Here is a 13,805-nt window from a genome sequence, read left to right as displayed (position 1 = left end):
CAACAAATCACACATCAACCCTTACAAGGCCAATTCTCAAGAGGACAAGAATTAAAATAATTACTTAAGAAAAATATAATAAAGTAATTGGCATTTAAAAACAGAAAATATTTTTCTTAAATTGATCTCCCTTTAATGGACACTCTTGGATCCTCTTGGATTACATTTTGGTTCGAGCAAAGTCCCTTCTATTTATAGTGGGAACAACCAGCAGTTTCCTCAGACATACCTCCCACTACCCCCACGTTCTCAAAACAAAAGGTGGTGGAATTATGAAAGTGTCCGGCGGTTATTTGCTCAAAGAAAAATCAGTTTCCTTAATGCTAAAAATAGCATAGGAGTTAAAAACATAAGATCCTAAAAAATAGGAGATCTAAATCTTAAAAAGAAAAAGTCTTTAGGCTATTTTTAGATAACCTAAAAATAGTTTAGCCAATTAACTTACTAATTAATTTAAGCAATTAAATTAATTCTAAACCATTACATCAACTTAAAAACAGAAAATAATTAATTCGCAATTTTTCAGTCGATGTTATTCTCCAGACCTGCTACGTAGGAACAACGTACTGTCTCCAGCTTCAACTTCAGTTAAAATGTTCATTTTAGGAACAGTAGACTGTACGTCTACTTTGAACATTATAACACTTATCTAACCTCTTGGACATATTAAGACATGTACATCTTCCACGAACCAAGTCATAGGCTTCATCAACGATTCAAACTAAATCGGATATATACCTACAAAACAATCTCAAAAGATATGTTTGTTTATTTAAAAGTGAAGTCATCATCAAAACCTTAAGAGGCCAATAGTATTCAATTTTCCGTGTTATATGTTCAGTTTTTCGTGTCATCATTTTAGTTATATTTGTTTGTATATATCAGTATTCAATTTTCAAAATTTTCCGTGTCATCAACTTAGTCATACTTCAATTCAATTTAATTTATCGTCAAATCTCCGTATCATCGTCAAACCAGTTATCTGTATCATTGAGCTTAGTTATGTTGCACGTATCAAGTTTCAATGTTTTAACCTGGTTAAACCTTGTTTATTGCAAAGCTTGCTAAATGCAGTCTAAACCAGTTAAGTAATGGGGATATGAACATAATCAAAATTGCCCCCAAAGAAAATCCATAAGTAGGGGCATAATCAAGTTAATAGTCATGAAAGTTAGAAAAAATAATTCACAATTTGATAATTATAAATGACACTAACGGCTCCTTTGGTTAGTGGTACTAAATGGCGGTAATGGGAATGATTTATAGTGTAAAATTTCATTAAAATTTCTATATCATTCCCATGGTAATAAAACTTTAATCACAAAAATTTTTTTTTTGTTTACAAATTTCCATTACCACCTAATGCCACATCTTCTAATGGTAATGCATTGGAATGAATTTTATGAAGAAAATGAGATGATTAAAGTTGGACAAGCATGGCCATCAAGGTAACCAAGAGATTTTTCAACCAAAATTACACTTGTTTATCATTCCCATTACCATCGTTTATTACCACCTACCAAACGGACCGTAAAGGTCAATTCATAGTTCAAAAACTACAAAAATTTACAAGTTTCCAAAATCTAAGGAGCATTACAAATCTTGCACCTTTGCCTGAAGACTGATCATACGTGTCCCGAGATGAGTCAATCTAGAAATGGCATCCTTGCACACAGACCTAGCCATCAAGGGCCCAGAACCCTCCTGGTGATACTCACAGACTCCTGAAAACGCAGCTCAAGGTGCCCCAGTCAGCTAACTGATACGAACAGCCTTTTGTAACTTACGCTTATTTCTGTTTTAAAATAGCTTGTGCTAGGCACGTGTTGTAACTAGCTGTTAGAAGTGTAGAAAGCTATAAATAAGACTCTAGGCTTTGTGTAGATTCATTCATCATTGATTAATCTAGTTTTCATTCATTAAACTCGAGTGCAAGTGCTGAGATTTCTCTCTTTCCTTCCCTTGTGTGATTGCGCGTGTATATTCAACCGGCCTGAACAAAAAAAGTATGTGGAACACTTCTGAGTTCTAGATTGTGGAGCAGTCTAGAGTGCAACCTTTCTATCCAGTGAGTGGAACTCAGGGGAAAGGAGTGGGAAATGTCCTAAGTGGTGAGTGAAGCCAGAAGAGGGAGACCCACAGATTGGCTTGAAAACCAAGAATTGGTTTCTTGGGTTATTTGGTGTACGAAGAGTGTGTATAAGAGTTTAGCAATCTGCCTCTAATTGAGAGGACTGACTGTGCGCAAGGTTAAGAGTCCCGAGGACCCAATCTTGGTGGTAGTGATGAATTCTGCAGCAGCGATCTTGAAGTTTGAATGTTTTCTATTCATTCTTCTCACTCTAGTTTTTTGTTATTATTAGATGTTGATCATTTTCTATTGATGATTCTCATGTGTTACGAAATCTATTCTAACAATCGAAAATGAAAATTTTGGTTACTCCTTGTTGAATTTTTTTGATAAAAAAGGTTTAAATTGGAATCATAATTGGTAATTAGAGAGAAGATTAAGAATTATTTTTCGGTCATAGGTATGTTTATCAAACTGGCAATGACTGACATATAAATATTTGTTTGGGGGTCTTAATCCTATTTGATTCTGAATAATTGTAGATTTTATAGTTGTGCTTATATTGATCGGTAACTAGATTAGCTAGATTTGTGATTGGGCTGTAGGGAAATGCCTTGAAACATCTAAATAAGGCAGACGGTTGCACAAAGTGTGCGCTGAAAAGGTTCCATTATAAAACTTATCTTACATTTCTACTAGAGGCTAGAGATACTTGAACATATTCCTTTTTCATGAGCTCTTTGATGTTCATTGTAGATTTTAGATGCCCTATCTTAGGTATATTTGGAACGAGCTTGACTTTAAAGAAAGTAGTTGAAATTCAATGAAGGGAATGTGGAGATAACCTACAAGTATATGGTGGTAGAGAGATTAAGTAATTAATTACTTGTAAAATTAAGGTAATTGGTTCACAATTGCTACCTTGTCTAGTAGGCACCTTCATTTCGCTTCTGTGTTGCACATCCTTGTTTTTGGATCTTGTTACATTTTGAGCCTTTACCCTTATTCCAAGCATGTCTTTGTATGGGGAAAGGAGAGAGAAGTATTATCTGATATTTGATTAACGTTATTGGAACTTGTTTGTAAATTTTAAATCTCTAAGGTTGACTCAAAAACTTTATAATCTCAATTGGTCAGGCGTGTCAAGTGTTGAGCGTCCTATCTGCTATCAAGTGGCCATAGACTCTTAAAAATCGTTCATCAAATGGTAAGATCCTTGATTTCGAATGAAAATAAGGTTTTTTTCATAGTTTTCATTTATTTTAAAAATTAGGTTTTTTAGATTTTCATTTTTTTACGAAAACTTTAGGGTTTTGCTAATCATTTGTTTTTGGGATAAAATTTGATGAAAATCAAGTTTTTTTTAGGCAAAACTATAAAAAACTATCTAATATATACCCTATTTTGTAAAAAACTACCTTATGTAAAAAATCTTGCAAAAAACTACCTTATATAATACAATTGTTTGCAAAACACTACCTTATAACGGTTTGTGGCCTTTGACCGCTAACTTTAACCGTTGACCCGTATGTGACACTCACGTGATGCTTTAATGTATTTACTTCTTCTTCATTTCAGTTCAGTCCATTCGAAATTCCTTTCTTCTTGCCATTTCCAGCGACAACTCCATTCCTGTAACTCCTCAATTCGCTCCCATCCACCTCATAACTTCATCTCATTGAAAGTTCTAACCTATACTGGTATGTACTACTACTTAATTATGGTTTTGTACTTCATTGTTATATTTTAGGTATAATGTAAAATTTATTTCGTTTTACAAATTTGCTTCCTTTTGCTGCGTTTTTTCTATTGAATTTCTTGTTTTTTATCTTGTAATTTGTAAATTGATTGTTGTTGTATCTAAATAATGTATTAGGGTTCTTAAAATTAGCTAAATCAATAAGATGAAGAAATTGAAAATCCGTAAAAAAGCAAGTGATTTGAAAAAGAAGCAGTCTGAGTTGGCAACTGAGGTGGGTAATGTAAGGGTAGATGAGGTGGTGAATGAAAGTTCTGATGTGGCACATGAGGTTGTGGGTGAGTTGGAAAGAGCAAATGTAGATGTTGATGCTGGGCTATTGGGACCACCAGTCACACATACGGGTTATAAAGAATTTTTAAGTGCTAAACCTAGATCTAAAACAAATAACTCAGCTGCTATTTCTACCCTAAACCTTACACCAAATGAGAGAGGCCACATAGAGCAACAAGTTTCTAATTTTGAGGATAGTAGTGATGATGATTATAGTTGTGGTGATGAAGATGAATATGAGGATGATTCTGATTTGTTTGCAGAAAATGTAGTTTATGGTCTTGATGATGTGTTTATAGGTGATGATGAAATTAGATTGATAGTAGATAAGGAGGTTGATGAAGAAAACAATAGAGACATATACTTTAATGATGATGAACCGAAGTCTGATGATTATAATTTTGGTGCATTGAATGATGATGAGGAAGGTATTTGGAGCTATCCTACATTCAATCCTGAGGTTGATTTCAAGGGTAAGATTAATTTATCTTTAGGTCTTAAGTTTCCTTCGACATATGTGTTTAGAAAAGCACTAAGGTACCATGCTATTGAATGTGGTTACAATTATTATTACCTGCATAATGGTAGAAGTAGGATCAGTGTGTATTGCTACAATAGATGCGATTGCATGAAATCGAAAGCTAGAATTGTGAACTGTGTTTGTGGGAAGGAGAAGAAGTGTTATTTTAAGGTTCATGCTGTGAAGTTGAAAGATGAGGAGACACTTCAAATAAGGAGTTAGTTTTCCAAGCACACTTGTGGTCACCAACACCAAAATAACAAAGTTACTACTTTGTATTTAGCTGAGAAATACGTAGATGATTGGAGGGAAAATCCAACTTGGGAATTAAAGGCATTTAAGAAACGGGTTAATAGAGAGTTAGGTTGTGAAGTGAAGTATTCTAAGTGTTATATGACTAAAAGAATTGCAATGAAAATGATATATGGTGATGTTAGTGAAGAGTATAGCAAGGTGTGGGATTATGCGGAAGCAATAAGGAGGTTTAATCCAGGAAGCACCGCAATCGTTAAATGCATTGGAATAGACACACCCCTACCTTTGTTCCAAAGGATGTATATATGCTTGCCAGCGTGTAAGGAGGGTTTTGTTGCCGGCTGTAGGCCTATTATAGGTGTTGATGGGGCACATTTGAAGGGACAATTCCCTGGGGTTTTGTTAACTGCTGTAGGTAAAGATGGGAACAATAACATCTTCCCTGTTGCATGGGCGATAGGTTACTGCATCGAGTAGTTGGGTTCAAGCAGGCGGTGAAGCTTTCACCTTCATGAGCGATAGGCAAAAGGTATGAATGTAATTACTTGTTAACACATATCTTGTTTTAAATGTAACTAATGCTATAACCCTAATATTAAAACGTATCTTGTTAACACCCTAATGTAGGGTTTAGTTGAAGCTTTGAACTCAGTGATTCCTGAAGCTGAAATTAGGTTTTGCTGTAAGCGTATATGGGCGAACTTCAAGATCAAGTTCTCTGGATAGTTGTTCAAACAACACTTTTGGAGAGTAGCAAGAGCTTACAACAAGGTATGGAATCAAGTATACAATTAAATATTTGAGATCATGTCAAACTAATTAGTAACAATTTACGTTTGCAGTTTCATTTTGATAGAGAAATGAATGAAATAAAGAATATTTCTGTTGAAGCATATGAATATCTAGCTGCTATTCCTACAAAACACTGGTCTAGGCATGCTTTTTGTAGTAGGAGTAAGTCTGGGATGTTGTTAAATAATATTTGTGAGACATTCAATAATGTGTTAGTAGAAGCAAGGGAAAAGCCTATAATTTCTTTAATGGAGTGGATTAGGAGATATGTGATGCAAAGAAGTGCAGCAAAAAGGGAAGGGCTGAGTAACTTTGAAGGTGTGTTGATGCCATCAATCACCAAAATGATTGAAAAAAATGCAAAGGAAATATATGGTTTAAGGGTAATCCCAGTGGAAGTGTGTGAGTTTGAGGTGGATGATAATGACGACTCTTACATTGTAAACTTGGCCAATAGGACTTGCCATTGTGGAAGCTGGGATCTTATAGGGATTCCTTGTAAACATGCCTTGGCTTGTATTGTTCTTAGAAAATTAGATGCCAACGACTTTGTCCATGAGGCATATCTTGTAGAAACGTATCGAAAGACGTATGGTCCAAAGTTTTATGGTATGCCAGGACACAAAATGTGGCACACAACCACTTTAGCCAAACCACTTCCTCCACCATATCGAAAGATGCCTGGAAGGCTGTATGTGCTGTTAGAGAATTCAAGCAACGGAGATGTGGTAATTGTGGTGACCTAAGTCACTACAAAAAAGGCTGCAGGAATCCACCCAAACCACCACCAACAAAGATCAAATTAAAGGGTGGAAAGCCTAAAATGGGATCTTCTTCAACTAAACAATCTACAACAAATGATGTTCCTAGCTCCATTAGTCAACAACAAACGCAAACTGCTGCATCTACTTCATGTGTAATGGATCAAAATAGTCAAATATAGAGCTGTATAAGTAATACTGTTGAATGTAATGTGTTGAATTAGTTTAAGTTTTATGAACTAAGAATATACTATGTTGAACTGTATGTTAGCAAATCAGTATATGAACCGAGAATGTAATGTGTTGAATTCAGTTATTGTAATGAATTAAGTGCAGCAAATTCAGGAACTGTGTTGAATTAAGTGCAGCAGTAACTTATGCAGCAGTATGTTGTGTCTGTTCATAAAACATTGTTGTGAGAACTAGTGCTGCATTTGTTGAAAATGAAAGCTGAAGAGCATTCTTGAAAAAGAAAGTTGAACTAGTGCTGCAAATCAGTGCTGAAACAAATCAGTGCTAAACTAGTGTTGAAACAAATCAGTGCTAAGTGTATGTTGTGTTCCAAGCAGTAGGCAAACACAACATATATAACATGAGTCAGTGCAGCAATACTGATTTGAGAACTTACTATTGAGAACTAGTGCTGCATTTGTTGAAAAAGAAAGTTGAACAACATTCTTGAGGTCTGGGATTGTGTTTTGAAAATACGTTTTAAGTTTGGGTGCTGCAAATCAGTGCTGAAACAAATGAATTATGCTGCAAATCAGTGTTGAAAAACAAATGTGTTCCGAATGAGTAAGTTCATCAGTGTTGTGTATATGTAGTGCAGCATTACATCATTGAACCAATGTGTATATGTATGTAAGCAAATGGATTTGTGTTGCTCCTTGAATCAGTGTGTATCATATCAATGCTGTGTATGTACATTGATGTCTGTGTTGATCCCAAGCAAATTGCTGTAAGTTAAGTGTATGTTGTGTTCCAAGCAGCAAGCAAACACAGCAAACACAACATACACAGCATACACAGCAAACACAACACAGCAAACACAGCAAACACAACATACATTACATAAACAGATCAAATGGATATTACAGAGCAAACACAGCCATCTGATTTCCATACATAAACAGAAAGCAAACACAAGTGTATTTAAAATACCTGCAAAGAAATTAAATGGACAAAATAAAACTTAATTCATTCATCATGATCATGTTACAATACCCAAATCATTGTTACAGTTATTCTTAAATAGGTCATAAACTTCAATTACTAGCCTTGATTAATACAAGAAACACCAACAAAAAACAAAAGAAAAACCCTAATACAAAGCTTGTAATCTGATTTCCATGCTTCCTCTTATTCATCCATTTCTTCTTAATCCTTTTAATTTCTGAAAGTGCTTGTTCCTTTTCATGTTCCAAGCAACAAACCCTTGATGTCAAAATCTTGATTTCAGTTGCTAATTGTCGCTTGTCCTCCACAAGTTTGTTAGTCACTTCTCTTTGCCAAATAGTCATTTCAGGTTCATCAATGCATTTAAACTTTTTGCATCCCCTCCATTTTGTATCAGGATCATAAAAAATGCAAGTCTTAAACCTTCTTCTAGGATTTTCCTTGGTCCATGAAACCCTCCTTGCAAAGGGAACTTCACACCCACATTTTTCAGGTATCAAATTTTTTCTTGAAGAACAAGAAGACATAACTAATTAATTGTAAAAAAATGATGATCTTTGAATGATTTAGGGATTGGAAATCAAGGAGAAAGAAAGAAGGCGAAACAAAGAATAATTAGGGTTTATCGCTGGAAATGGCAGGAAGAAAGAAAGGATTTTCGAAGCTGAACTGCAATGAAGAAGTAAATACATTAAAGAATCACGTAAGTGTCACATGCGGGTCAACGGTTAAAGTTAGCGGTCAAAGGCCACAAACCGTTATAAGGTAGTGTTTTGCAAACAATTGTATTATATAAGGTAGTTTTTTGCAAAAATTTTACATAAGGTAGTTTTTTTACAAAATGGGGTATATATTAGATAGTTTTTTATAATTTTGCCTTTTTTTAATAGTTGGAGTTATTTTGCTGATTTTGTGATGTTGGGTAATTGGGGTATATGATGCAGGATGAATCAACAAATTATGAGAAAGCATTGTTTGATGTTGTTTCTTGTTTGATGAATCAAATTTAGGGTTTTGTTAATCATTTGTTTTTGGGATGAAATTTGATGAAAATCAGGTTTTTTTTTTTTTTTTAAAATTTTCCAAGGGTAATAGGGTTTATTTTGCTGATTGTGTGATGTTGAGTTATTGGGCTTATGATGCAAGATGAATCAACAAATTATAGGAAAGCATTGTTTGATGTTAGTTCTTGTTTGATGAATCAAGAAAATTGCTCTTCCTACTCAAAATTCATGTGATAATCAAGGAATTGCTGCAAGGTTTAAAAACAGCTATAGCACTTCGGGAGATCCGTAAATATCAAAAGTCTTTCGAGTTATGGAATTGACTGCTCTTCATATCAAACAAGCAAGTTGCTTAAGAAAGTAAAAATTGATTCTAGATAGATTTCATCCATTGAAGGGCTTAAATAGGTTCAGCTTGGGGATAATCATTTTCATTTCAGATAAAGTCTCAGGGTAATATAGCTCAATTAAGTGTCGTCTGAAGTTAATAACTTTAACTAAGTTTGGTCAAAAGAAGATGATGATTGTGTATGATTTTGAAAAGCCTATCACCCTCCTTTATTTTTCTGTGTTAGTTTGAATCAGGTATACCATAATTTGTATAACTTATAATTTAGCATTTTTATGTCAACCTTGTCTAGTAGTGTAATTAGGTATTCTATGATTATTTTGTACTGGATCTTCAAGAGTTTCATGCCTATACAACAATGCCACACACAAACACAACTAGGCTAAAGCTTTGATCCCAAAAACATTGTTTTTTTGTCATTTGTTATCACTCTTGTTCTGCTATTTGACGATGTGTTGATGTTTCTGCGTGATTATATTTGATGTTGATATAAATAGTTTTGCACAAAAACCATGGAAATAAATATATATATATATATATATATATATATATATATATATATTATATATATATATATATATATATATATATATATATATATATATATATATAATATATATATATATATATATATATATATATATATATATATATATATATATATATATGATATTTATAACATTGATTGTCGGGGCCAATCTGTTATTCTACCTTTGCACAGACGGCCACCAGTTCCTTCTAGTCGAGCTTCCCGATCAGTCATTATACCTCGAGAGGTAGAAAGAATTGCAATCCCCATTCCACCTAAAATTCAAGTTACTGAACTGTAGGAGTTAGACCGAAAACCCTCCTTTCTTAAGTTAAGAATAAAGGGATATACTTTCAATCAAAAAAATAATTACTTTGTTTTCTTAAAAAATAAATTAATAACAAAATAACTCTTTTGGCCGTTTATGTAGGTGATGTTATCATCACCGGTATGCTTCTTGGCCAATAACACTATTTTCTTGATATTGAAGTTAGATATACCAAAGATAGTATATATGGTTCTTACACAACCAAAATTTACTAAAGAACTATTTGAAGCAAGTGGGATTGTACATTTTAAACAAGTTGTGACATCATTACCACTTAATGCTAAACTGTCTTTATAAGATGGTGTTTTAATTGATGATCCAACATTATATAGGAGCCTTATAGGCAAGCTAAATTTTTAAACAAATACGAGACGTGACTTGTCTTATACTATAAAAATTTGAGTCAATTTATGCAAAAACCAAGGTGTTCCTATTGGCAAACTTTAATTTGTACGTTAAATTACGTTTATTCCACTTGTAGACAAAGGTATACAGTTAAAAGGAATACTCAAATTAATTCTTCAAGCTTTTTTTTTTTATTCTGATTGGGGATCTTGTGTTGACACTCAAAGGTTCATCACCCACCTTTTATGTAATGATGTTAGGAAATTCCCACATTAGTAGGAAATCAAAAAATAACACACTGTTTCTAAGTCTAGCTTTGAAGCTAAATATCAAGCTAGCCAGGGGCGAAGCCAGGAATAGAAGTTAAGGGCCAAATACCGACTAGAAAAAAAATGTTTAGTGGAATAATCGATAGAGTATCCGTAGGAATGTAGATGTGTAAAGCGGAATTGCAAGAAACTATTTCTTAACATCTTAACAAAATCGAATGCATATCATAATATGAATTATAAAATAAAGTAGAATATTATAGCCTTTATGCGTGAATTTCACACTTTTTAATCGAATATGAAATACCAAAATAGAGATATTAGAATGTTGTGTGTAGAAATAAGATGAAAAAGTCCACTACTTATACACTTTTTATCACCCTTTTAACTCCATGAATGGAGGTTACAAACACTAATGTAATTTAAATAAGTAGTTTAATTCTGAGTTAAACACACAATAAATACAGGCAATAAACTCCTCATACTTAAGTGGTCCATGAGAAACCTATGTTCATGGTGTATATTATCCAATCAATTGCTTATATATGTGACCTCATAGGACCTGATTATAATAGTAGTAAATTAATCATATTAGATACAGATCATAGTCGGTTTCTAGCAAAACACTATGACCACCTAAATTAATCGAATGTATTTTATCTCTATAATTCGTCCAATTTATATATGGTAATTACACTTGATGAAAGGACACTCCTTTCCTTCAATCTCTTACTTGTCCTGAACAAGTGTCTAACTTTAAATTCCTTAAGTCACTTAATGCCAAATTTGATAGCATAATAACGACTCATGTCATCTATAATAATGTTCAAATTTATTTCTTGAAATCTGAGTTTGAAAAAAATGATTAACTCTTCATCTATTTGCGCATGGCCATACATTTTCAGTTTTTACTCTTGAAGAGGCCAAAGACACCAATCCTAATTATAGGATGACTTATCCAGTCTTGTGTAAACAAAACTCCCACTTAACCTTTAGCAAACTTTAAATATTCCCTTTATAACTTCCTTTTATGACACGACGTTTGAGAATGTCAAAAGAATACTAATTATTATATGAGAATAAAGTCATTACTCATGTCAAAGGAATCCACTAAATATAACAGTGAAATTCTCCAAACAATTTTGAAGAACATCAAGTATAAATGACTAGACATCTTTATGTCTCTATAGCCCATGAAACTGCATTATCAATCAACTTACAACTAGTCCACAAAGAAATTATTTATATCCAACTTAATGATTCAGACTAGGGATGTACAAAACCATTAGTTTGTATCGTAATATACACATCCTTTTCTAAATCACCATTTAGAATGTTGGTCTTGACATTCATTTGCCTAATGTAGTAGTCATAATACAAGGTTATTTCTAGGATAATCCTAATGGATTTAAGCGTAGTTGCATTCAAAAAGTTCTTATCATATAAAATTATATGACGTTTTCTTAAACTTTTTGCCACCGATTGTGCTTTGTAGACAACAAATTTGTCATTCATGTAGTATTTATCATATAAATACACTTGTACTCGATACATCTAGAACCGTTAATCAAGTCTTTATTTTATAAACAAACTTACATTCAATGGTTCTAGAATCTTCGGACAAATCAACCAAGTTCAAAACTTATTGATCATAAATAAACTCCATTTCGGATTTTTATGGCTCCAAACCATATGTTGAAGTAGGATTTGCTATCGGTGTTATGTAGGCTGTAGGTTCCTCTTCATCTAAAAAAGGACTTCATGACTTTTATAAATGAGTTAACCATCCATAGGGTTCCCTTTGGAGATTTTATTCTTCCTTTTCGTGGGATGATCATTTGGCCTTGTCGAGTTTTCTTACAACAATAGTTACCAGGCAACAATTCAGATGGCTCCATTTGTGGCTTTGTATGGGCGTCGTTGCCGAAGCCCGGTGTATTGAGATGATTCACTGAGGTAGTGACTTTGGGAACTGATTTGTTACGTCAAATGACAGAGCAAGTGAAATTGATAAGGGATAGAATGAAAGTAGCATAGGACTATCAAAAGTCTTATGCTGATTTGAAGCGTCATCAAGAAGAGTTTAACGTGGGGGATGGGTTGTTGCTACGAGTATCGCCGAAGCGTGGAGTTGTTCGTTTTGGTGCTCGTGGGAAGTTGAGCCCTAGGTTTATTAGTCCTCATGAGATTTTGGAACGAGTGGATAAGATGGACTATCGGTTAGCTCTTCCCGATTCCTTGGAAAAAGTTCATGATTTATTTCACGTATCTCAATTAAAAACATATTTTGCAACGACCTCTCATGTTTTAGACCCCGAACCCTTGGAGTTACATACAAACTTGTCTTCTGCTGAACAACCCGTTCGAATTTAGGATTCGAAAGTCCGTAGTATGCGGCGTAAATATATTACAATGGTTAAAGTATTATGGTCAAATCATGAGCGTGAGGCTGGTACGTGGGAGACCGAAACCTCTATGCGTGAGAAGTACCCGCACCTGTTTCAGGCTAGTAAAGTTACGAGGATGTAACTTTCTTAAGGGGGGTAGAAGGCAACAAAAATTTCGCGCGAGTTATTAAATAAAACGATTTGGGTTGTGACTTATCATTTAACAAGTGTTGTGTTGTGAAATGTATTGGTGTTTTGTCTGTATGAGTTGTTTAATTGTTATCAACTATCTGCATTGCGTTTGTGGAGTTCTACGTTTCTGTGTCATTGTGCAAGTTACGAGGGTGTAACTTCTTTTAAGATAGGTAGTCTGTAACACCCCGTTAAATTATCGATTTTTTTTAAAAAAGAAAAAAAAATGAATTATTAATAATTAATTAGTCGATTAAATATATTAAATAATTATTCAAGTATATCTTTGTCGTGCACGTGTTTTGTCGCGTATCAATTTTATCGCATAACGACTTTTACATCTAATAAATTATTCCAAGCAATAAATACATAAAATTAAAAAGAAAAAAATAAAGGGGGTAATTGATGGGTTTTTGGCCGGTTAGGAGTGTTGTGGAGGAGTTCACGTAACTCCTCCCTAAATGCACTTAATGGACAATTAACCTAGGTATTAAAGTTAGACATTATGAGGATTTAATTTAGGTTTTTTTTTTTTTTGAATATGTGTTCTATGACCAAAGAAAAAATAGAAAATTTTTCATAATACTCCCATTTCATTTGGCCAAGGTGGATTAAAGAGAGAAAAAATTAAGGGAAAAATTCTTGTGTTGCTTGTGGGTGATCAATTGCTCTAATTTAATCTTAATTCTAAAAAAATTTAAGATCTTGATTCTTTTACAAAATTTAATTTGTTAAACGAAAGTTGTTCATGGGTTTTATTTTTTTTAGATTATATAGTTTTGCATGAATTGTAAG

At 33.5% G+C, this 13,805-nt stretch overlaps 1 protein-coding gene across 1 annotated transcript; it reads left to right on the top strand.

The window, feature by feature from the left end:
* The first annotated feature begins 12,319 nt into the window (after positions 1 to 12,319).
* On the top strand, positions 12,320 to 12,804 carry LOC130813394 (uncharacterized). The gene is made up of 2 exons (XM_057679223.1): positions 12,320 to 12,364; positions 12,499 to 12,804. Exons 1-2 carry the CDS (start codon positions 12,320 to 12,322, stop codon positions 12,802 to 12,804), a joined length of 351 nt encoding a protein of 116 aa, XP_057535206.1.
* Positions 12,805 to 13,805: the final 1,001 nt, after the last annotated feature.

The sequence above is a fragment of the Amaranthus tricolor genome, chromosome 5 (genome assembly GCF_026212465.1).
Source record: "Amaranthus tricolor cultivar Red isolate AtriRed21 chromosome 5, ASM2621246v1, whole genome shotgun sequence".
NCBI lineage: Eukaryota > Viridiplantae > Streptophyta > Magnoliopsida > Caryophyllales > Amaranthaceae > Amaranthus > Amaranthus tricolor.
The sequence above is the reverse complement of the archived record's forward strand: the minus strand, read 5'-3'. Positions and strand labels throughout refer to the sequence as shown.